This window comes from Dicentrarchus labrax, unplaced genomic scaffold (genome assembly GCF_905237075.1).
Source record: "Dicentrarchus labrax unplaced genomic scaffold, dlabrax2021, whole genome shotgun sequence".
NCBI classification, from domain to species: Eukaryota; Metazoa; Chordata; class Actinopteri; family Moronidae; genus Dicentrarchus; species Dicentrarchus labrax.
The window spans coordinates 6,829,297-6,852,913 of record NW_026136714.1 but is presented as its reverse complement, the minus strand read 5'-3'; the positions used below and the strand labels follow the sequence as shown (position 1 = coordinate 6,852,913).

Sequence of the window (23,617 nt, the reverse complement as noted above, 5' to 3'; positions counted from 1 at the left end):
AGATCAAGCACTGTTGCTATGATGGTCTACAATGTACAAGAATATGTCAACACTAAGACAATGCACATAGCTCTACAATTGAACTGTAACAATGAAATGCTACGTGCGAAGTTGTGCAGCTGGAATGGTAAGAAAAGAGGTTTCAGTATACATGTACATTACTGCAGGGCTCTAGCATCTTCCTGATTCCTCTCTCTTTCTCCCTCCATTCATTCACATCCAAGTTATGTCCACGCATTAATGACCAGTTGGCTGCCTGTATGTTCAGTTTAAATAAATAATAAAGCTCTCCTATCGCTCATCACCACCAGCCATCAACTTGGTGGGGTTAAAGCAGGCAGCAAGCGACAGGCAACATGGAAAATATGTGTAGGCGTATGTGTGAAATCATGGCCATGTCCATGGTGCAGTTCGGCTGATTGTGTTTACGTCCCTTTCCTCCTCCTCCTGCTCTGTATGTCCACAGGCAGCTCAAGGATGTAAAGGAAGGGCTCAGAGCCACTTGATTCCCTGCCACCACCCACCGTTACCCCAGTGTTACCGGAGCGTGCATGTCTGCCCCTGTCCCCCAGAGCCTCAGACCCACTCTCCCCCACCCCTCCTCAACCAACACGCACCCACCAACCCAGCCCCCCCCCCGACCCCCAATCCCTCCACCTCCCTGCCTCGCTCCCTGATTCAGTGTGTAAAAGCGCCCCCTGAATGATGGATTACTGTGTCACCGCAGCCTGCGAAGGATTAATTTGTTTCATTGATTTCTCTTTAGGCAGAATGCCAGCGTCTGCCGCTTCCCACCTTTTCCCCAAGACTCGCAGCTGTAATAGACGGTAATGGCCTAAGACAAATCAACCCGTTTCTTGTAAAAATAGCACCAAATAACCCTCCCCACCCTCCAGCCTGCACTCTACTCAGAAGCACATCTGGGAGTGGTGGTGGTGGGGTATCATGGGGTGTTCGATTCATCCTCATCCTCCATCTCTATCAGTCTATCTGGCTATCCTTCCATACCATGGTCCCTCCTTATCCTGTGCTGAGCCAGAGGAGACCATCCAGTCACTCTAACAAAGCCATAAGTCTGCCGTACTTACAGCTCCCTCTCAGGCCTCACAATGGATGGGTAATGACAGCGCTGTCTGGAGGGGGCTGTGGGAGTTGGGCCATTCTCTCCAGTAATGGAAGCAGTTACTGCCATTCCCTATACACCTGCAGGAACAGCTAACTGTTAACCACTGTGATCTATGGCAAGGCCTTACCGCACTAGGCTAAGGTTGAAGGGTTGTACTGACACCACTGAATTAGGGCATGTCTGCACAACACATCTTTTTTTCTGACTTTGCTATGGTGAATGAAGTTATTCTACTGTACGTTGAAAGCTACAGAAAGGCATTGAGGTTATTTATAAACAAATGTGTTCCAATGAATCAGTGTTGGTACAGCTCTTAGCACGGCAGACTGACAATCCAGCATTCCTGACATTCACTGATTTAACGCAGACATAAGATGCTGCCACATCTTTACTACCCTGTCACTGCTTTGAACGATGGGAAACCCAAACTGCCTGTAACATTAAGCACACCACTACAGGCTGACTGTCCTCGAACGCTTTCCAATCCCACAGAGATTTACGAGCAGAACCAGATCCATTAATCCATTGTTGATTTGCTGTGGCTGCCCTGCAGGGTTTTGGGGATCAGATATCATACAGTGCTGAAACTCACGCCGTTGCACAGCGGGGTAGACTGTAACACCCTGACCAGTGCTAAAAATGCTGCACTAAACATTAGGAAATTAAATACATACAAAATTTTACATTTTTAAATTGATGGCACATTTTAAATTCCTGCATGTCTACCACCAGTCGTATTCACTCTGGACAGATATATGAACTTTTGAAAGAAAACACTGTTACTGACATAAAAAAAAAAAAAAAAACATAAACCACAGTGACAATCCATAGAGGGCTCAGTACGAGTGAGTTAGAGCTTGTACACAATGTGATAATGACCCAGGCTGCAGGGAAATCTCATCAGCTCCCTGCAATCAATTTAACAGTGTTTACAAAGCCACAGGCTGGGGTTTGTGCTTGGGGACAGAGCACTGGTCACCTGGTGTTCCACTAGATCCCCCTGCTAAGCTGGCCTCTCCTGGGTAAACCTCCACAAAGCCCCCTCATGTCTGACACCACCAGGTCCTTCAAATAGTGCTCTCAGACAGAGGATTAGGTAATCTCACCATGATACTGTCTTTTTCGCTATTTCTATCACTTTTCCTCTCTATCCCTGCATTCTCATACCTTACATCCTCCCTCCCCTCTCTCTCTCTGGCCTGTTGAAGTGCTTGTTCTACTTAGAGCACATCTATCCTCAGGGGTCCTTACATTCTTAAGTGCCTCCAGAAAAGGTTAGTTGGCAGGTAATTGTCCAGCTGTGGTCGGGCTTATCTTAATTGTGGGTGCTTGAGTGCAAGCTACACTTCCTTTGATGAAGAGACTTACAGTATGTGGAATAAAGGCAGAAGATAGGAGGATGGGATGAGAAATGGATTTAACATTTTTTAACAAGTGTATTTGATATTTTTCCTTTGCTAACTTGTGCTTTATACTTTACAGTTAAAGATTAACCATGTGTAAGAGTATTTTTTTATTTGAAAATCTAAAACTTTTTGGATATGACATATTATTTACATTTATATTTCTAATTTTATGCCTCTATTGTCCATTTTTCCAAAACGTCTTTTCAATGCATCACTGAATGGTTTCCTTTATAGCAAACTCAATGTGTGTTTTTACAAGGGATCCTACACATGCATAGTGGAAAAAGCAATGCTGACCTCACAGTGTTCAAATTTAAATGACTAGGTCTTCTGCTGCTCTAAATCTATACTTCTATTAGCCATCTGATCATATATATATTTATATATATACACGTGTCGATAGGAAGCTTTAGGGGGGTTAGTGTTTGCGTTGCTCCAGTCAAAGGTCATGACTGACCAATAAAATATTTCCAGAGCACCATCAATAACACCGACATGCAGACTAATACAGTATGGGATTGTGGGTAGGGGGAGGAAGCCTGCTGTGCTTGCTTCGAGCAGAATGGATGAACAAGAGGCCAAAAGGTTATTGGACAGACTTCGGCCCCCTGCCCCTGCACCCTCTCATATGTGCATTTGATAGCGACAGGGGCAATTATAAAGGTATACTTCAGACAGGTCAAATGGGAAAGGGCAAAGTGCAGAACCTTTAAAGCACTGGCTGGAGTCAAAGGTTAGGACGGACATAGGACATCATAGTGTGCCACTGGGCAAGAGGTAATGGAATCAAAGCTATAAAGACACAGACTTATGAGAATGATAAAATCATCATATCTTCTCTTCATTTATGTTTTGAAAATTACATGAGCCGTTCATGATCAGAATGTCAAATTAAATCAATTTGGCTTGCCTACAGTAACTAGTTGTTTAATGTGTTTGTGTGGTGTGTGTGTGTGTGTCCATACACTGTACGTTGTCTGAGGAACAAACAGGCTGCATGACTATTAAATATGAATAACCCAAGGTTAAGGAAGGTCGTGGCATGCATTTAGCACCAGTGACCAATGCCAAATGTAAAGGTCAAAGTGGAATTGCCTGAGACGGAGCAATACAACGTTTGCTCGTGCACATTTATGCATCCCATTGGCAGTGATTTATAGAGGGAGATAAGCGTACAGATGGGAAGAAAACACTCTCTTTCTCCTATCCCGTCAGACTCGGTAAATACACTACTCACTCATATCAATCACCATGTCACAGTGAATCGCCACTCTATGCTTCCTGCTCAGATTAAAAACTGCCTTTGTCTTGCTCTGCCTTCTCCCTCCAGCTCTGGGGAACACACTAGTGGTATTGTTGCTATTTCACAAGCTCTATATTAGCATTTCAAACAGCTGTGGTACAAAAGTAGGGAGTATGTTCAAAGTCAGTGGTGTGCTTTAGTTATGTGCCATCTTCCACGAATAGATTCCATACTGTATCAATCATACACTATAGATGTACGGTCCTCAATTGATCTCAAAACTGCTGAGGAGAAAATGGTATGCTTTTAAAGAAATGCTGTTATGGGACAAAATGCTTTTTCTAATATGATGTTCCCCCACTTCTGTTTACTTCTAGCCCTTGTAGAGACTGTTGTGTAATTTTATTCTCTTCTAATAGGCTTCATGCATTTGGTTTGCATAAAAGAAACGAACCTCTACACTGTTACTTTCATCAGAATTTCATCAGAGTTCAGGTTGGAGCAGGTTTTATGCTTCAACAAAAATAAACATACACATATAAAACTGCTGATTAAAATTATTTTCCTGTCCTCTGCAGTACAACATTTCTGTGCGGCTGCCAGATGGGCTGTTAAGCATTTTGCAGTAGCAGCCGCTCTGGGGGGGCTTTGACTGGGCCAACGATTAACTCTATATCCCGGCTTTTAGAAATTTGTAGGCCTCTTGAACGTGAACATGTTTCCCATGTCCCTTTGGCTCCTTAAATGTGAAAACCAGCCTGTCACTGGTGCGCCACAGCTTTCGCGAACTACCCCCAAGTGGTTCAGAATCCAGCCAGAGAAAAGTCCAAAAAGAAAACATGCTTTTGAACTGCTGGCCAAAACGGAAACATGGTCTAGTAAGCTGCTTTTTAACCTGAACCATAAAGACCAATTTTTCCTTTCCTTCAACAGTAATAAATGTGCTCTTTTCCTTTATTACACATATTATGTTTTTCCATAGTAAGATCAAAGGGTGATAATGCGCGACACCATAGGCGCCAGTGTATATTACCTGACACTTTATGTTTAGTTCTCCATCAGTCTGCATTTCAGTTTGCTCGCATTTTTAATATGACAAAAACCTCTTTAACACCAGAAAAACTGCGGTAGCCAAAGTATAGAATGTTCCTCCTCTGGAAATCATATCAATTTCATTGCGTCGACTGTATAGGTCAGCTTTGAGGATCAGATTCTTAACATTTTAATACCAGCAATGACATTTCCCTACACACCAGCCGATCCACCATCTACCCTTCCCTCCCTGTGAGAACAACAGTTCTAAAGGCCGTTTATATACAGGACGAGTTCTGTACGATCTGTCACATTCATCTCTATTTCCCATTCACCACGGGGCATTTGAACCACATCAGAATCTATTACCACCATGCAGATTCAGCCCCCGCTGACAATACAAATCATGATAAGATGGAGCAGTGACTCCATAAACACCCTTGCTTATATATCACATCATATGAGTTGGGCTGGATAGCAGATCCCACTTGTGATCTATGTGATCGTCTATTTATATGGATGGAATAAAGATATGGATATCATTACATCTCTGTCTGTCTTTAACCTGTGTCTGGTATTACCCTATTCAAACAATAGATATAAATAGTCGTGTGTCTCTATGTGTGTGTGTGTTTATCTGCGGGAGCATCCATCACTCAGCAGTAGGAGTTCCAAATCAGTTGCTTGTGAGGAGAGATTTATGCTGTAATGCATCAAATCAACAGACCTTTACAGTAAAATATGATTTTATCAATAGGCCTGATCAATAGTGCATGCAAGACGCTGTGTAATTATTATAGAGGTCCGTATCAATAAAACTGTCACGCATGACCTCCTGCCAAAGGCTATGGAACTGGGAGTCACAGACAGTCGAAGAAAGGTTTGTGTCGTTGCCCTGAGATGTTTGATTACCTGTACATAAGGTCACATCTTTGATGTCTCATAACTTATCGGGGCATCTTAGCTGAGATGAGAGTCGGGCAAAGAAAGTTATAACAGCAGAGACAAACTACTGCATTGCAATACATTTAAACCTATATGTATATGATGCATTTTACTGACCAATTAATACTACCAGGTCTGTCATTGTTAGTGAATTGTGTTTCCTTGCACCTCTGCACACATAAGAGATTATAAAGGATAGAAATGACGCAGATGACTGTCTTTACTGGAGTGAGGATCATTTGTCCTGAAGCAAGGCAATCCAACAGTGGGAGAAAGACTGTCAAAAAGAGCTTTGTATTACACTGTAGTGGGAGCTCTCTGCATTAACACACACTCACAGTCACATACACACACATACAGTACACCAGAGAGAGAGCGTGAGGCAGGGACCAATGAGGCAGTTTATATCGGGATTTTGTTTCACAGCCACGGCCTCCTGGGAGAGAGGGGTCTGCCAATAACACTTAAGAGACAGAGCAGGAAAAGTAAGTGCTTTTATTACAGCTCATCACTCATGTAATTTCTGGCAGCATTTGTGATTACAGATCAAGTGATTGACTAACTACACATTCGGCGGCTGAGTTATGAACCGGGTGCCTACCATTCCAGCCCCGGCAGATTCTCCGTGTCAGCTGTAACTCATCCTCTCCCAGGGTGCTAAATCAAAGAGCACACTGCGGCCGGAAGAGTTAAATAATAACTTGAGCTTTATTGTAAATCTGTCAGAAATTAAACCTGCACGGACGTCATCTTGGCCCTGATGTTGTACTGCATGGGGTGAAGAGGCGGGATGGAGGGGATCAATAGAGGCCCCGATGGAGGTATTGATGGATGACAGGTGAAGTGTATGGGTGCGTGTGTTTGTGCATGGGTGTGTGTATGTGTGTGTAAGGGGTGGGATTGAATCACCCTGGGGTTAGGTAGAGAGCACAGCTCAGGGTGTTTAATCGACAGGTCTCACCTTGAATCGATTGGCAGGAGTCTCGCAGGGCAAAAACGTGATACACACAACCAACACTTACTCACACACACCAAAACAAACCACAGGGAGTGTAAGAGACGATGGGGTGGGATGAGGGCGGATGTCTCAATGCCATCAGTACTGAATGCCTGTATGTAATCAGTGTTGGGTTTGGTACTCACAAAAGCAAATCTATGACTCAATTCAAAAGCACTTTTATTGTAGTCCTTGTCACTCTGTTGGAGCAACAGTTCCTTTTAAATGGGTTCACAAAATTAACACTAGTATCTCCTTTAACCTTTAATAAAACTGCAATCAAGGTAATTAATAGCTTTGATGTTCATTTGTATTCTTTGTCCAACTGAAATGACGACTACTGTGATGAGGAATAACAGGAACAGGAATAATATATGTGTTCAAAATTTCAATATAACTCAGAACGTAGAGGTGGTACAGTAATTGAAAACTTTACACCGTGTAAAATCAGTGCTTAAAGTAATAAAATATTAATCACCCCGGCATTACTAGAGGTATTAATATGAAATATTAATATTATTGAGAAATAAATGTACTTATATTGTCTACATATCTGAGTGATGTGTCTAACCCCACACTGCCAACATCTTATTGACAGAAGGTCCTTTTTTGTAAATGTAGATAACGAGAAAACATCACATGCGCTGTTAATAATGAAATCCTGACAAGAGGAATTACTATGTGGTTGTGGTCAGTGCTGTGGCAAAGAACCAGTTTGCATGTAGTACGAGACTAATGAAGTACCTCTCTCTGAGAAACAAAAAAACAAAACAGAGCAAAGCAGACTCGAAGAAAGCTCTGTTTCCTGTAATGATCCTACTTTGTTTTGAGGACCCTCATCATATAGTATTTTCTCACGCTCAAAAGAGCCACAGCAGCATGCATATGTGACTCATACTGCAGAGACGGGCAGCCATGAAAACACTACACCGTGAAATGTCTTACAAGAGGCCAAGATCTGAGAGGGCGTTATGTCTTTAATAAACAACATACTGTAAGTATTAAAATGAAGGAGGCTTGGTAGTATATACAGTAAAAAAAACTAAATCCTCTAAGGGCCTGTTGAAATGTGGTGATTCAAAGACTCCTACATACAGCTTTGACTGTAAGACCAAAGTCTAATGCTTTCAGATGAGGTTAAGGTTCATGAGTGTCGCTGACTGAGATGGTTGTAAGAGGAACATATATGCCAAATCATAAAGTGAAGCCCATTAATGCTGTTCTGGATTCTGTTTTAGAGAGCTCTTACAGAGCAAAAAAGGCTGTTTGTCAGTCACCTTGTCTCTAAACGTTTCGCTCAACAGAGACTGAGGACTTTCTCCCAGCTTTCATTGCTTAAACAGTGTGGAAACAGTTAGAGAGTCAAAAAAATCGGCATTGCAGAAGCAATTCAAAGTCTTTGGGGCGGTGACATGAGGAAGTCGTGTGCTTGTAAACACTGATGTAATATATAACATTGCTCAGGACATCGATTTTCAATGTCACTCCATGTTACAAAGTGATTCGCTATATCTCCAGTGGATGGGGGGAGAGCATTGTTTCAGGTAAGGCATGTCCTTGAAGTAAGGTGCGTACGTTTGTTAGTGGCCGTTTGTGCCGCCGTTCAAGCAACTACTTTGCATTTAGAAATCCCCAGACGATTGGTAGGCACTGAGATCTTCAGTCGTCTGGTATCGCCTAGTCACCTTGGAGCCAAAATAATTTAGCTTTATACGTGTTATTAAGTAGATAATAGAGTGCACATTCTCTCTCCATTAATTTTTGGGGACTAAGGGGTAAAAATGCTTTAGACACTGATGACTTTATGGATACTCTGAACATATTTTTGTTTTCAAATCGTTCACGTAACCTGACATAATAGGGTTAATATACACATTTGAAACACTACAATATCAGATAAATAAGATACATTTTCTAGGTCCAGAAGTGAACAGAACTGGATCTGCGGATTCTCACTGATTCTTCCGAGAAGTGCCAAAGGCAGAAACCCCTCTGCTGTGTGTTGGACAGTACCTGAATGGTTCAGAAGAGGAAGGGGTTGGAGAAAGAGAGATTTTGACTTGTGGTCCCAGGTGTAAGGAAGGGGAGGACATCTGAACTTGCTGTCCAGGGCTCAGATGGGAAGGAGAATTATAAATCGGACACATGAGGCCAGAGTGTAGTCTAATTCTTGAATGGTGACAAGAGGCTATCCTCTGAGTCACAGGACCTGTACATCTCCCAGGAGGTGTGGGTTTGGGTCTGAGCCTGGAACTTCTGTCACTTTCACATTTTTGAACAAGTTCAGTCAGATGTGTAGCTCTCTCCTGAAGAGAAAAAAACATATGAAAAAAGAAAGAAAAAACATATGTGAAAACAGCCTACTTGGTCCTGAGAATTTGAAATTGCTTTCTAGGGTATATAAAGGTTTTATAATTTAATTGTTAACTGCTTACGGCTAGTAAATTACTGTTTTTGCAGCAGTCCACTACTAAAGTCACACCTCAAGCCTGCCAGCCAGTTAATGTATACTTGCTTCTTTATTCCCAGCCAAAGCAATCCAATACTGCCTCTCAAATTACAAAACCACTTAGCTCTGGACATTTATAGTAAGTTTAACAAATAAACAGGTTGAGGTCCATCAGCCCTGTGATGTTACCAGGTCATTCCTTTCACTTTCTATTGTCAGCTATAATAAAAGCAAAATTAAGTTTAAATTGTACTTATTGAGACCAAAGAGAAAGAAAGGAGTAAAGAAAAATAAATTTAATATGTGCAAACATACATGTGCATGTTTGTTTCCCTTTGAAGATATATGCACCCTCCTCATGGGAAACACACCAGCAACAAGCTGGATTACTTAGATTTGTTCTTTGTGATAACAACATTAACACTCACCTTCCGAGCCCCAGCTGAAACTCTGCTATGAGCTTGCTGTCCTGTAAGTATGCGGGGAAAGGTGCTGGTATTGGGCCTGAATTGCTCTTCCTCTGACCTGGGTAAAAGATGCAAAGTAGTAAAGACTGCATCTCTGCTTCCTCTGCTTCTGCATGGTTCTTTCTTCGTTTCCCACGGCCCTGCTGTCCTGCAACCCTCCCTCTCAGCCCCCTGGTTGGATTTGATTGATGATTGGCCATTTCCTCTCCTGTCCATCCTCACAGCAGACCTGGCTATGGTTAATGCTGAATCATGAAATGCTCCATCTCCCTCATCTTTGTTTGGTCTTTCGTCAAGTCTTTCTTCTTCCTCTGCAGTCTTGCTTTCTTTATATTTCTCCTGCTCCTCAGTGGTCCTGCTCACTGGTCTCTCCAGACCTCGAAGCAACTTGAGATGAACCTGCCTGGAGTCCTGTTAAGAGGACACACAATATCTATTTAGGTTATTCCTATTGTGACACAGCTAAAATGTATAGCCAAACTAAAATGATAGGAAGAAAGGTATAGCCTGCTGCAACTTAGTCATTTCTGGGCAGACAGTGTGACTTACTAAATGTTGAGCATTACTGTAGCTTTAATGTAATGTGGTTACTTTTGTTCAGTAATCAGTAGCATAAGGCAATACAAACTCAGTAATTACATTACAGTTACTAATCCCAGTAATGCTGTATTACTTCAGCAATTTAAGCCTGGCTAGCTTGCTGTCTTACCGGGAGTTTGATGTGGGGCTGATTTCAGTTTCCTCTCTGTGTATTCAGGAGGGAGAATAGTCCAGGACATGTTGGAGGTTGGAGGTGTAAGAAGGCTGTTAGCCTCTACCAAAAAAGGTGAGAAATTCACCTCTCAGTAGCAATAGAAATCCCTTTTGTTAACAAGAAATGCACCTCCTGGTACCTCAAGTTTTCAAATGTATATGTTGTGGATTCTTTGTGGGCTTGGTAACGTAGTGAACATCACAATTTGACTGTGAGGACATTTCTGGAGTGCTGTGTGCTGTCACCAGGGCTAAGCTAGCTGCTGATGGTCAGTAAATCCCTGTAGACTGTAGAATGACTGCTCGTTAAATGACATCATCTCGTTTTCTACTTAGGATGCGTCATATGGGAATGGAAGCCTTGTAGGTTTTTAAAGGGCTCATGGAGCTGTGCTGAGAAAAAAGTAATATAACAAGTCATGTAACTAATTACTTGTTAGTAAAGTAATGTTATTACTTTTCAGTGATTAATATTTCATGAGTAACTGACTGAACTTTTCGAGAGACTGGACTTATTGTATTTAATGGATGAAAAAAGGGAAAAGATATTTAACAATGTAAAATAAATTCAGTCTTAAAACTAAGACAGCATAGTATTTCGGGTTAAAGTGCATTTAGAATACATGTATGTGTGTACTTGCACGTGCATGCATGAATGTGTATGTCTAGAGGTGAGAAAACTGCCCCGGTAAGGTTGCCTTCATCAGTTCACAGTATAATTCTAATTGGCTTTATTAGGGGGCTTAAATCTAATACCAGCTCTGTGCGCTGCCTTAGGCTCTGTGGGTTTGTGAGTGTGTGTGTGTGTGTGTATGTGTGTATGTGTGTGTGTGCGCACCTCTGTTTGATGTTTACGACTCACCAGATCTCTCACAGAATGTTTTCTATGTAACAGACATCGGTGGATGGACTAACACAGCCCTATCACAGTAATAAAACTACATTCCCCCTGTGTCTCAGCCTGGTGCAGCATAATTCTACAGTCTGAGAGCAGAGCCCCAGTCAATGGGCAAATACAGCATTTAGAGGTTCAAGTCCAATGAAGCAGCAGCACTGTAGCACCAGATGTAATGGTACAGACTTAAGGCAGAAGAAAAGCTGCATAAAACTGCACCGCAACATTTGACCCCATTTAAAAACTTGATACCAATTAGAGAGTTCTGGTTGTAAATAATTTAAGAGATCTCTCTCACTGAGCACACAAAAATAATTTTACAGGCATACACACATATATGCACGAATGTGCGTGTGCATCAGCACAATCTCACACATTAACCTATGCACATATACCCACACTCCTGTGCACATATGGACACGCACATGCACACACATAGATTCCACCATGCTCTGGAAACAGACTTCTTAATGAAGCCTTCCCCAAGTGAAAGTAGAGCAGAAATACATACTGGCCCATTTCTGCCTTCAGTTCACCCTCCTCTCCTCGTTCTCTCTCTCCCTCACCTTCTGCATATCATTTGTTTTATTCATGTTTCGTTGTCTTTCTCTGTTGTCTCAATGAGTTAAATCACAACCCCTAATTTATGGCTACAGGCAAAGACAATTCTACAAACAAACTGGCTGATGAGAGGAGATGACTGAAAACATACGCGCCGAGCGGTGTGTGTAAATCTTAAAATGTCTGTTACTGTCTTTTTATCTATGGTTATTTACATAAGAAATGACAACGTGTGTAAAAGAATGGCTGTGATACAAAATGTAAAAGGCTGTGCACTGGAGGAGAGAGTAAGTGTGAGAGAGGAGGGGAAGAGAGAGAGAGTAAATCCAGTGACACTGAGTGGGGAGCACTCAGGTGTGGTGAGAGGATTATACAAAACCCTGAGAATGAATGACAGTAAACACCTGAATGACAGAGAGATGGGGAGGGGTGGGAGCTTGAGTGTGTGTGTCTGTGGGTCTGGGTGACAGTTTAGTGGCCCTCGCTGATATTCTGAGAGGTGAGAGAATATATTCACCACTTAATATTTTGATGGCTGTGCTGTTTACTCAAGTGCAACTTGTTATATTGTATCATTCATTACTGATATGTTGATTTACAACATGTGTAAAGAAACTGAAACAATGAATGAAAGGATTTGAGAAGCAAACAATGGGTGCGTGGGAATGTGGATGTCAACAAGGCAGGCAGAGAGTGTGGAAGAGGAAGATATCAATCAGGAGCGATCCACTGCAAGAGTTAGGGAGCTGCTCAGTTAGCAAGCGAGTTACAGATTGAGCTATACAGTATACAAGTAAGTCAATAAAAGGGCTATAGAGCAAGAAAGAGGAGACACGTATGTTTATCTTACTTGCACTGGGTTTTCTGTCTCTGTGCGCTCTGTCGGTAGGGGATTGCTGACAAGGTCTCTGAAGCAAGCTTCAGTTTCTGGGTGAGCACATTCTCTGTTCTTCTCTCTGCTCCCTGAAACACAAACACAACTCTCAGCACCCACCTCCAATCAACACGTAATGTGCTTTTTTGTCTTCTTTATTCCAGTCTTTGGTTGTGAGCATGGTTATTTGTGACTTTTCAGTTGCCACATCATGTTATTTAAAAATGATTTAGAAAGAGAGTGTGTTGATTTCTATTGCTGTGCAGCTGAGTAAGCTGAAGGCACGTCAAACTTCTTATGCAATAATGTTATGCTGTGTTATCAATATGACCCTGTTGATTTTTCTTGACTTGGATGATTTAGTTGGATAAAAAGCAAGTTATTTTTGCAAGCCATTAGCAGGAGTGCCAACACATTCGCCCCCTCTTGTGGATGCTCAAATGTGTTTTTAACCTTTGGCTTAAGGTTAAATTCCGAAGAGAGCAATGCATGTCGATTCCTAGATCTGCTCTTAGTGAAATCCCTCACCTCTAGAGCTATATCACTGTACAGCGCTGACTCTACATGAAGCGTGACCCCGTTTCCCCCACGGCGACCCCCTCCTTCCCTTCACAGCCTTGGAAGATAGAGGAGCACAGGGGAAATGCATGCCAAGGCAGTAGACACTTTTAAGCAAAGATTAAAGGTTTTTCTTTTTAATCAGTCATTTGGCAGCGATGTTAGCATTTCACCCTGGTGCGGCTAAGGATCAATTTTTAATGCTGCTGTGCAGAGAGCAGACAGGGTGATTGGCAAGAGAGAAGCTATTTACAAAGGATCTATTTACAAATTTTCCATAGAAATATGCAGAGGGCACAATTGACATCTCTTACAGAATTTTAAATCAGCTCTCTCCCTTTTTTCACTTCGTCACAAGGCACGACCTCTGTGAGCCCCTGATGATCACTGCTCTGTGTGTGTTCACTCATATGTGTCTCACATGTAAGAATAATAAGGAATCTACACCTCTCCCCTGTGTTGCATTGTGTTACTTTTCTCCATGTTGTGTTGCCAGGGGCTGGGTAACTAGGTCAATCAACCCGGGTGTAAACACATCATAAGAATACACCAAGAACATGCTAATGACAATGACTGTTTTTAAATATATACCGTATCTCTCTACTTTTCCCATTCTTCTATGTCACATTAAAGCTTTATTTATATAGTATAACTCAATTTAAGGTTGTGTATATCTAAAGAAAAATAATAGTGGGTAGCGAGCTACCATACATAATAGATATACTGCTGTATGTCCACTCAATAAAAAAACTATAGCAAAAGTCTAAAAACGTAAGGGCAAATAATATAAAGTTGTTTTTTTAATTAAATTTTGTGCAAAGAAATGTTTGTTTGAACTTACAGGAAATCTCAGTGAGATTTGACAATTGATATATTCAGACCCATACAAGTTCATGTTTAAACAGACCTGCCACTGCTGTCACACCATGCATCAGTCTTCAAATCAATCCATATATCCATCCATCCATTATCCAACCGTCTATTCACCCGTTATCCAACCATACATTCATTCACACAGTCAGGCGGCCTTCCAGCCGACCAACCCACACACCATTGATCCAATGATTGACCCTGAACTGGGTGGATCAATACTCTCTTGAATGGCATCATTGTAAGCGCTTAGGCACAATGGCCCGGCGTTGTTTGTGCAGTTCATTTCTAAGGTAGCAAGGCCATGCAGGGCTCTAACCCGTGTCAACTCTCCTTTCTGCTCCGCTCATATGATCACAGCAAAGAGAAAAGAGGGGGCAGAGAAAGGGGCATTGAGCAGCCTGTATCTTATACGCATGCAACAAAAGGGACAGTGGTCCATGCAGAACTAGATGTAATGACTCACGACTATTAGATACTTCAGATAGAGATGTCTATTGATACAGCAGGATAACAGACACATAACTGCACTGTTACACAGGCAAGTAGATAGATAAGAGTAATAGCATACATTCAAACATTTATAGATGAAAGAAGTCATATGTGATGGTGCAGATCAACATAATGAGGTGCAAACTGAGGGTGAAGTTAAACAAAACCACCATGTGCAAGACAAGCATTTCATCTCCACTTTCACCTCAGATAACTCCAATACTACTCTATGTTAGCAATGTAGTATTTTAAAGAAATAATTACTGTAGATAACTGTGGTAAAGGTATTGTTTGGAGGAGCAGTAGTATTCAGTAGGCTCATGCTCAGTATACCACTGTGCAGCCTATTGTGGCTTGGTGTGCAAACAGAAACCCTGCTGGGTTAGAGCTAGGGCTGGGTCTTGGCATTAAATGACTGGGACTCTGACAAGTCTCGGAGTTCTGTCACTGTGGTTCACAGGTCTTGTTAGCCAAGGTGTCGGCAGGGCTGGAAATGACTGTGTGTGAGTGTGTCTGTGTGTGTGTATACGTGTGTGAGGTGAGCATTAGACAGCACTCCTACCTCCACCTCCTCACCTGACACCAGCAATAAAACTAAACAGGCCACAGTGCAATGCTGTGTGTGTGAGTGCGTGTGTGTGTGTGGACGTGCACACAGAAAAAAAGGGGCATGTGTGCTGCAGGGTTGTTGCTGCTGTCACCAATTTGCCGGGGCCTCCAGACGGGAGTAGGAGCAAGGTGACGGAGCTGTGGCTTGATAAACACAGAAGCCCTGCTTCGATTTCCCATCCAGTCCACTTTGGAAACACATGGCTCTTCCTGGGCGCTCTTGGCCCGGGGAAGAAGAAGGAGGTGGAGGAGGAGGGGGCAAAAGGGGAGGAGGGGAGGAAGAAGGAGAGCCACAAGGGAGACATAGTGATGGTGTGCAGTGAGGGAGAAAGGTTGTGAGAGCGAGAGATGGGGGGGAGGTGGTAGAGATAGGAAGAGGGTAGAAAGAGGTGGCAGGCCTGATGGGATCAGGTGTATTTACTTCCAAAGACATGCCAGACCTTCCATGCTTCCATAGACTAAACAGAAAGAGAAAAAGAAAGGAGAGGAAAAATGAAAAAGAGACGGATGTGAGTTGTGGAAAATTTGACTGATCCTCTAAACAACTTACACTTTCAAAAAGATGCTTTTAAGGTGAAAACAGAGGCATACAATCTCTTAACCTCCTCTTCTTAGTACCCCCCCCCCACACACACACACCTCTTCAATCTCTTTCCCTTTTGCTTGGAAACAACTTGCAGTGTTCCGCCTTTCAACTGACATCAGAAGTTTAAAGACCAACTCCAGTTGGAGAAACAGAGGAGCGTCAGTGAAGGAGGTGAGGCACCAAACTCCCCTCTGCCCCCCTAGAGAGTTAAGGAGATCACATTTTAACCCCCCCCCCACCAACCCAACCCTGCCGCTCCTCTCCTCCATGCCTTAATACCAACATAAGAGGACAAGTGTGGGCTCTAAGCACCAGTGATCAAACACGAGCGGCTGCTGGGTGCGCTAGGCTCAGGACGGTTGGCCTAATAGGATTGGAAGCCCCCAGGTGAGCCAAAGGACACCTCCAATCAGCGTGATTAGCCAAGGGCTAAGTAGCATTTCTAGCTATAGCACTGAGTGATGTACAGTACTAAAAGGATCACATGGGTTGTGGAGGATGGAGGCAAGTCATGGATACGATTGCCATGGTTGATGGTGCATGTCAAAGTTTTGTGTGGGACTGATGGAGTTTAAAGTTGTGTCAAAATGATCTTGAGATTTTGACTGTTTGCTAATCATCATTAAGTTCACACAAGCATATGATGTGTGGGGCTTTGGAATAATCTTGTCTTTCTGGCTACTTATAAAAAAAAGTGCATGTTGTATACATGTATGCGCACAGCCTTAATGCAAGACTACACATGCATAGACACATAGACACAGATCTGCACACTCAGTAAGTCTCAGCATCCACACATTCAGTCACATACATACATAACACACCCAGATACACACACACACACACACACACACACACACACACACACACACACACACACACACACAGGCAGGCTTTTATAAACTCATCACATCCAAAAAACAATTACCAGAGACTGAGCTCATCACTGACTAAGCAAAAGTCATCCAGCGTGTAAAACACACAATATAATTAGCACACATCAAGCTGCTGTGTCCTACTGTGCATTAATGATGCTTCCCTCTGAAGTGAATTATGGTTTGATGAGTGAGAAAGTGAGTGAGGAGGGGCTTTGAGGAGGAGCAAGACATCATTTGGAAAGGGGAAGAAGAGAAGCCAGTGTGGAGGGGAAAGGGGTGAGTAATAAGATTCAAAACCTGGATTTGAGTGGTTTACTTTCGTTGACCTGCTCTCATTGCCTCAAAAACAATTATCTAGAGAGATATAAACATTCAGGGATAGACGATAGATTACTCACTTGTGGTGAGGGCCATCATATGCCAGGTTCCACAGGATACATCACATACCTACAAAAAATGTAAACAAATTTTAGCACATAGATGTATCAGCATGAGCCATTTTTATCTACAGACACCATGGGTCATCTTCCATGAACCACCATGTTTCTACAGCAGCCCAGAATGGACAAACCAAACACTGGCTTTAAATAGAGCCACTCTTTTTTTTATTCCTGGCATATTGCATTTCTGTTTACATAAGCTGTGAAAGGCTAAATACCTTCTGTGACATCATTATTTGGGGTGTTGTTGAGAAGATCTACTGACTTCAAACTTTACAACTTACAGAAAACAGTGCAGTCCAGAAAACATAATGCGTCCAGTCTTTCTCATACGCACCTTTTCACCTGCCAGTGGAACAGGCTGGGGGGTCCAGAGCCTTTTGAGGCCTGGATGATCACTGACCCGGGACACACAGGGGATCTGACCCCAGAGAAGCAGCTCTCCACCTACTGGAGATATTAACAAAAGGGCAAAATGTTCAGACAGATGCATCAGAAATATAAACAATGTCACCTTGCCACATATTTTATATGAAAACTTTTATCTCAACTATGGAAAGTGAATAAGACATATAATGCCTTTGTATGCACTTCCCATGTTTCTGACCCTCTCCACGGTATTGACAGATTGTCATTTTGTAGGTCCCTGATCATATGTATATGACAAGACACATATTTTGTTGTCATGTTGGAAAGATAAGGGCCAGAAGTGGTTGTCCCTCTTCAGTATCCCTGGGGTCATGAGGAAACCAGACCCCAGCCTACCATAGATTCAAAAAGAAACAGTGACCCCTAATTAGGAACAGTTAAATGGAACAGAGAATTACATCCCATCAGTTTAGTTTAGTTTAGAAGAGGGAGTTGATGTACAGCACTTTATTGAGACGGAAACCCCACCCACAAACCACACACACACACACACACACACACACACACACACACACACACACACACACACACACACACACACACACACACACACACACACACACACACACACACACTCACCTGTCTTCCTGGCGTGCCGAGCAGAGGGAACACATTCTCAGTTGGCACTTATCAAAGACACACACACAGACACAGACACACACACACACACACTGCATGTACTCACATACAGCAAACACTCAAGCATCCACTCACTCATGCTACCTCTGTCTGCCTGTTTAAACCTGCCACTAATAAATTTATATTTACTGCCTGCATTGAGGACTTTTAAATTATGGCATACAATAAACCTGGCACACACATCTCCAAAGCTCTTTCAGGGGATGTTAAAGCAATATAGTAAGCAATTTTCCAAAGTGGATTACAAATTTCACATCCAGGTTTTATTGCACATTACGATAACTTAACCACATCTAAATGTTCCGCATAAATGGGAAATATGTGCTGCTTAATATGCTATTTTTCATTTTTTAAGAAGCGCTTTGCAAACCCTGCCAAGCAAGGGAGCATGCTGGTTTGTGTGGTGGGGGAGTCAATAATCTTTATGAGGTGGATTTTAATTACAAGGAGATAACTGAGTATCCTCCTCACGGCAAGCCTCCATCAATCTCTATTCTGCATCAAGCTGTACGTAGCCTTGGCACGCACACACACACACACACACACACACACACGCACACGCACACGCACACACGCGCACACACGCGCACACACGCGCACACACAGACACAGATACCCTTTCAGACATGATTGATCAATCAATCAGTATTGTATTATTTTCATCTCAGCGAAGCAAACGTTATAAAAGCATGTGCAGCAGGCGTTGCTAGATGACGTTTTACCACACACAGAAACACACCAGTTTACACGACTAACACACGCATGTACATACACACACAAACTGACACAGAAACACACACACCCATACCGAGGCGCTGGCAGGGTAATCCAGCTAAAAAAGGTTACGGCTGATGTTTTCCCAAAGAACGACGGTCTGTGAAAGGTCAGATCAATCATGTGCTAAGCATGCCTCGTAAGCAATCCATAAAGAGCTTGTTTTAAATAATAACATTTTATAGATCACCTAAAGACATAACTGTACCACCGGCAGGTAGGGCTGCACTCTTCAAATAGTCTTCAGTGCAGCAAGAATTCAAATGGGACCAAACTTAATATGTTGACTGCAGTTCATTTAATGAACCAGTGGCATTTCCAGTGGAACCACGCGCACAGTGCCAGCAGACGTCTCTGTTCAACAATAGGCAATTCTTTTAACAGAATATTGCAGTACAGCAGTTGGCTGTAAATGTGCCCTGGTCTTGAAACAAGTACAATGCCTTTTCTCTTTAAGTGGCTGATGTTACATTTGTAGTGTAACCACTTTAATTCCAGCTGTCTGGCAGAAGGCAAGCAGCAATTGAAGAAGAAGTAGTTGCCTGACACTTTGTAATGGTGTAAATGCATTAGAACTAGTTTTGTGGCAGTTCAATGACTCTCTATGGAGCAGAGGAGAGATGAATCAGATTGCTGAAAACCATACAAGATAGAGAATAAGAGAGTGAAAGGTAAAACACATACTATCTGACTACGGGTTTTTAAGTTTAGTCAGCAAGGAGGGCTCTGAGTTTGGCTTTTTAGGAATGACAGGAAAGACAGCAGGCCAGTGCAAAAGCTGATATAAAGAGATGGTGTTCCTCCTTATCTCTCAGTCTTATTAATAACAAAGTAGCTAATGGGATAGTCAGAAATCTTAGCAGGGTAGTTTAGGGGATAGCTGGTTGAACAACAAATCAATTCATTATGTACATCATCTATCACATAACACTACTGGGTGCAGTATTGCACAATTTTGCTTGGTTTAAGAGATATTGAGAGCTAATGAGGTTGGATTTGTGCTCCGAGTGATGTCATTTGAGGACACTGAATCCTTGTAGTGTTAATTAAAACTCAATGAAATGATGTAGATGAAACATTTGCATGGCTGAGAGCCACAGTGAGGGATACTGCTGGGAAAATAAGGTTTTTAAGTTAATAAGTTGTTATTATATTATGTAGGGTGAATACAACTATTAAGGATTTTTTTTTAAATATAGACATCTGCAGTGACAATTAGCCATTTGGATGTTAGAGTTAAGCTTTTGTTTAATTGTGCTTCACACTTTTAGGCCAAAATAATACAGACGATAGAAAGATGAAGCCACTCTGGGCTACCACAGCGGGTTGGATGCTTGACTCACCTGTTACTGCTGCACTGTAGCTGTCCCCTGCTTGTATCTGTGTGACCTCAGCTAACTGAGAACAGCTGAGAAGACAAGGGGTGGAGATATGAATCCTGTCCTCTCCAAGTCCAAGCTGCCCCTGCAAGCAAAAATAATGACACAGCATCAGTCATATGATTAAATAAAGATAGAATAGTTATATATAGTAATAAAGACACATGGCGAAGCGGTATTTCAATTTTGGGGAAAGGACCATTTTCCTATTTGTGTGGCTCCAGCAAGTGACTCAGAACTACTTCATCTTTCATATCACCCTAATTCATGCTGCCCTGCCATTCCTGAATGTAAACATGGTTGTTAGATTTGTCAAATAGGACTTGTATATCACCTCTGGAGTATCATAATTTAAGTGCATCTTTGTAAAGCCCTGTTATAATATCTGCTGTGTAAGGTTATATATGACACCGGCAACTGGCAATTCATCTTGTCTCAAATGGCTGTCACTGAGGAGGAAATACTGTTAAAAAAGGCACACTGCACATTTCTTTCACCCGCCAAAAGTCTACTGTGTTTCATGTTTCATTTACCATCAATGTACAACTACTTGGCAATGCAATCCCTCATCGATGAGTGTAAAAACTCTACTCAAACACAAAGCCTTGTGCAGTACAATAGAATGTGTTGTCCTCAATTTACATCTCTTTCTTTGTGTTATAAATGGTGAGGGTGTTCAGTTTGACTTCTCGGAGCCATCCTGCTCTTCTCTTTCCTGCTTGCTCCTGCAGAGATAAAGGGCTTTCTGCACTGTGCTCATGTGCACATCGGCATGCCCTGGCATATGTTTGAAAGTGAGCACAATATGTGTGGGTTTACATTTGAGTGTGTGTGTGCGCCATGCAGTAATCTGGGTCTTTAATTGCTTATTCGTATGTGTGCTACTGTGAGGATTTGTAGATGCGTGGCAGCATATGTTCCTGCTGTGAGTGTGTGTGTTTATGTATTTATAGGTGTGAGTGTTTATGCTTCCATCAGAGTGTGTGTGTAAGTTTACTTGCACTTAGGTACAGGTAAGTGAGCAGATGTGTCCATACCTGAGTTTGTGCACATGTTTGTGTGTCTGCATGTGTTTATACTTGTACATGTGTATTTTTTTGTGTGTCTGAGTGAATGAGCACTGTCAGGTGCTGCTCCATGCTGTGCCAGCTGCATCTGGAGCCATCTGTGTTGGGGCTCAGTGGGAGGGAAGCGGATGACTTTAATGTACTTGAACCCCAGACAGACCTTTCCCAGACACTCGTCAGTATGAAACCAAGACAACTGGGCCCAGTCAAGCTGAACCGGCTGATCTGGGTGGTGAGCAGGAGACAGACGCTTTGGTTACACTGTAACCCCCGGTCAGACTCACTAGGGAACCTCTGGCAGTCAGATACACACAAACACTGGAATCTGTTTGTTTCAATGATAGAATAGTAGTGTTTTATATCAGAGGACACTCTCACCTTTTCTTAGCTGTCAGTGGTCTGCTGCCTACTTTTTACAATGTAATCCAGGTTTTTTTCATGTGTCTGTGCGCCTACAAGTTAGTTTGTCCAAACACATATGTGAACAGAATAAGAAGGCTTGCAACTTGACTTTTGACTTTATAATTTCTTAACTTTTGACTCAAAATACTAACTAGAGGAAATTTCTCACAGAATTTGGTTCAGATGTGTGGTTTTGAAAAACCGGTAGCATATCAGAAACAAACTTTTGGTCCAGTGTTGAAATTATAGTCCTTCTTTTAGGTCAGCAGGAGTTATCTTGATGTGTTTTTGAATTAAAGAGTACAAATGTGTTACAAAAATAGTTTTAGGTGTCGAGGATATATCTGCAGAGAAAATGGGATGCAGAAAAAGAAGGTGGGTTGATGAGGTATAACAGTTTGTACTGATATTATTTGTGTCAAAATATATTTAATTTATTTTCAAATCTAGCTAATGTTTGCACTATTTGGTTATGAATTTCTAACTTCAGTGGCATTTACTCACTTTTATTTTTGAAATAATTGATAAAACTCATCACTCACTAAAAAAAATACAACTAACTATTCTTATGATGTTTACATGTAGAAATTGCATTAACTTGATAAAGAATGCATTATGACTACTTTAGGACTTGAAACCTTAAGTTCAGCCTTGGGTTTTGCCTTTATTGACTTAGGCCTTGATTGTCAGGACTTATTTGTGACTTCCCCCCTCTGTAGCCCTCTTATTCTCAATACACTATCACGTAATAAAATAGCATGATATCTATTCAAAATGACAACTATACTCAACACTCAACACCCACAAAACTAAGCAGCAAAACAGCACAGTATCTCAACACACAATCTTCCACCACAAAGAGATCACAGAGGCCTAGTAATGATCTTGCAGCAACAATATGATTAGTGAAGCACAAAATCAATTAATGCAGCAGTAGAATCAATAGGTGTCTCTCAGCATATATGTCCTGCAGTTAATTAATAAACAAAAAGGACATTAAGCAGCAGAGCATCAGACTGTGGCAACGACTGTCATCAGTCACAACGTGTGTACTGATGGCATCAGCAGGAAGGGAAAGGGAAAACATGGACAGATATAAATGTGAGGATGGCGAAATGCCGAACACACCCACAGGCAAAGATGCTTACACTATGTACACATACATCTGAGAGCATGCATAGACACACACTAATATACAAATGCACTCACGCATGTGCCCTCACACACGTACACAAAGACATGTTGTTGTTTTTTTCTCTTTCTCTTTTTTCCACCCTTATTTTCATTCACACAGAGGGAATCCTGTAGACTCATGGTATCAATAATGCTCATTTTACTCCACTGTAGCAGCCCAGGCCATATTAGCATCAATTTGGAACAGGCCCAGGGTTCGATGAGGCCTGAACTGTGCTGGAACCAGGCCCGGGGTTTCCACCACCACCAGGCCGGCTCACTTATTATTTACCATGCCTGATGAGCAACCCTCATCATTACATCACAGACAGGATTGCAGTTGACAGAGTGAATGGCCACACTGATCTAAAGCGATACCTTAGACATACATAAACACATAATACACTTTCCCTGATTGAATGAATGAAACCTTTATTGCCCTACAGGGGAATTTGCTTTGCACAAAGAGCATAAAATAATATGAAAAAAACATATAACATGATCGATAAAGGACATCAAGTGCAAAGTCAATTTGTTTGATGATTTATGTGAAACTGTTGCACTCGCATTTCC

The 23,617-nt window shown here is 42.1% G+C and overlaps 1 protein-coding gene across 5 annotated transcripts in view; it reads right to left on the bottom strand.

Moving 5' to 3' along the window:
* Nucleotides 1-6,231: 6,231 nt before the first annotated feature.
* Nucleotides 6,232-23,617, bottom strand: part of LOC127376653 (uncharacterized) — a 289,241-nt gene continuing 271,855 nt past the window's right edge. For 3 of the 5 annotated variants that reach the window (XM_051423750.1, XM_051423751.1, XM_051423753.1), the window contains 6 exons: nt 20,367-20,487; nt 17,519-17,631; nt 17,140-17,188; nt 12,725-12,837; nt 9,627-10,076; nt 6,232-9,055 (listed from right to left, as the gene is read on the bottom strand). In XM_051423750.1, the coding sequence (XP_051279710.1) occupies nt 8,702-9,055; nt 9,627-10,076; nt 12,725-12,837; nt 17,140-17,188; nt 17,519-17,631; nt 20,367-20,487 (1,200 nt within the window). In that variant the 3' untranslated portion in view covers nt 6,232-8,701. Of the gene's footprint in view, nt 9,056-9,626; nt 10,077-10,374; nt 10,480-12,724; nt 12,838-14,536; nt 15,736-17,139; nt 17,189-17,518; nt 17,632-20,366; nt 20,488-23,617 lie in introns of those variants that run through there. The other 2 variants (XM_051423754.1, XM_051423755.1) reach the window with 2 other exon arrangements.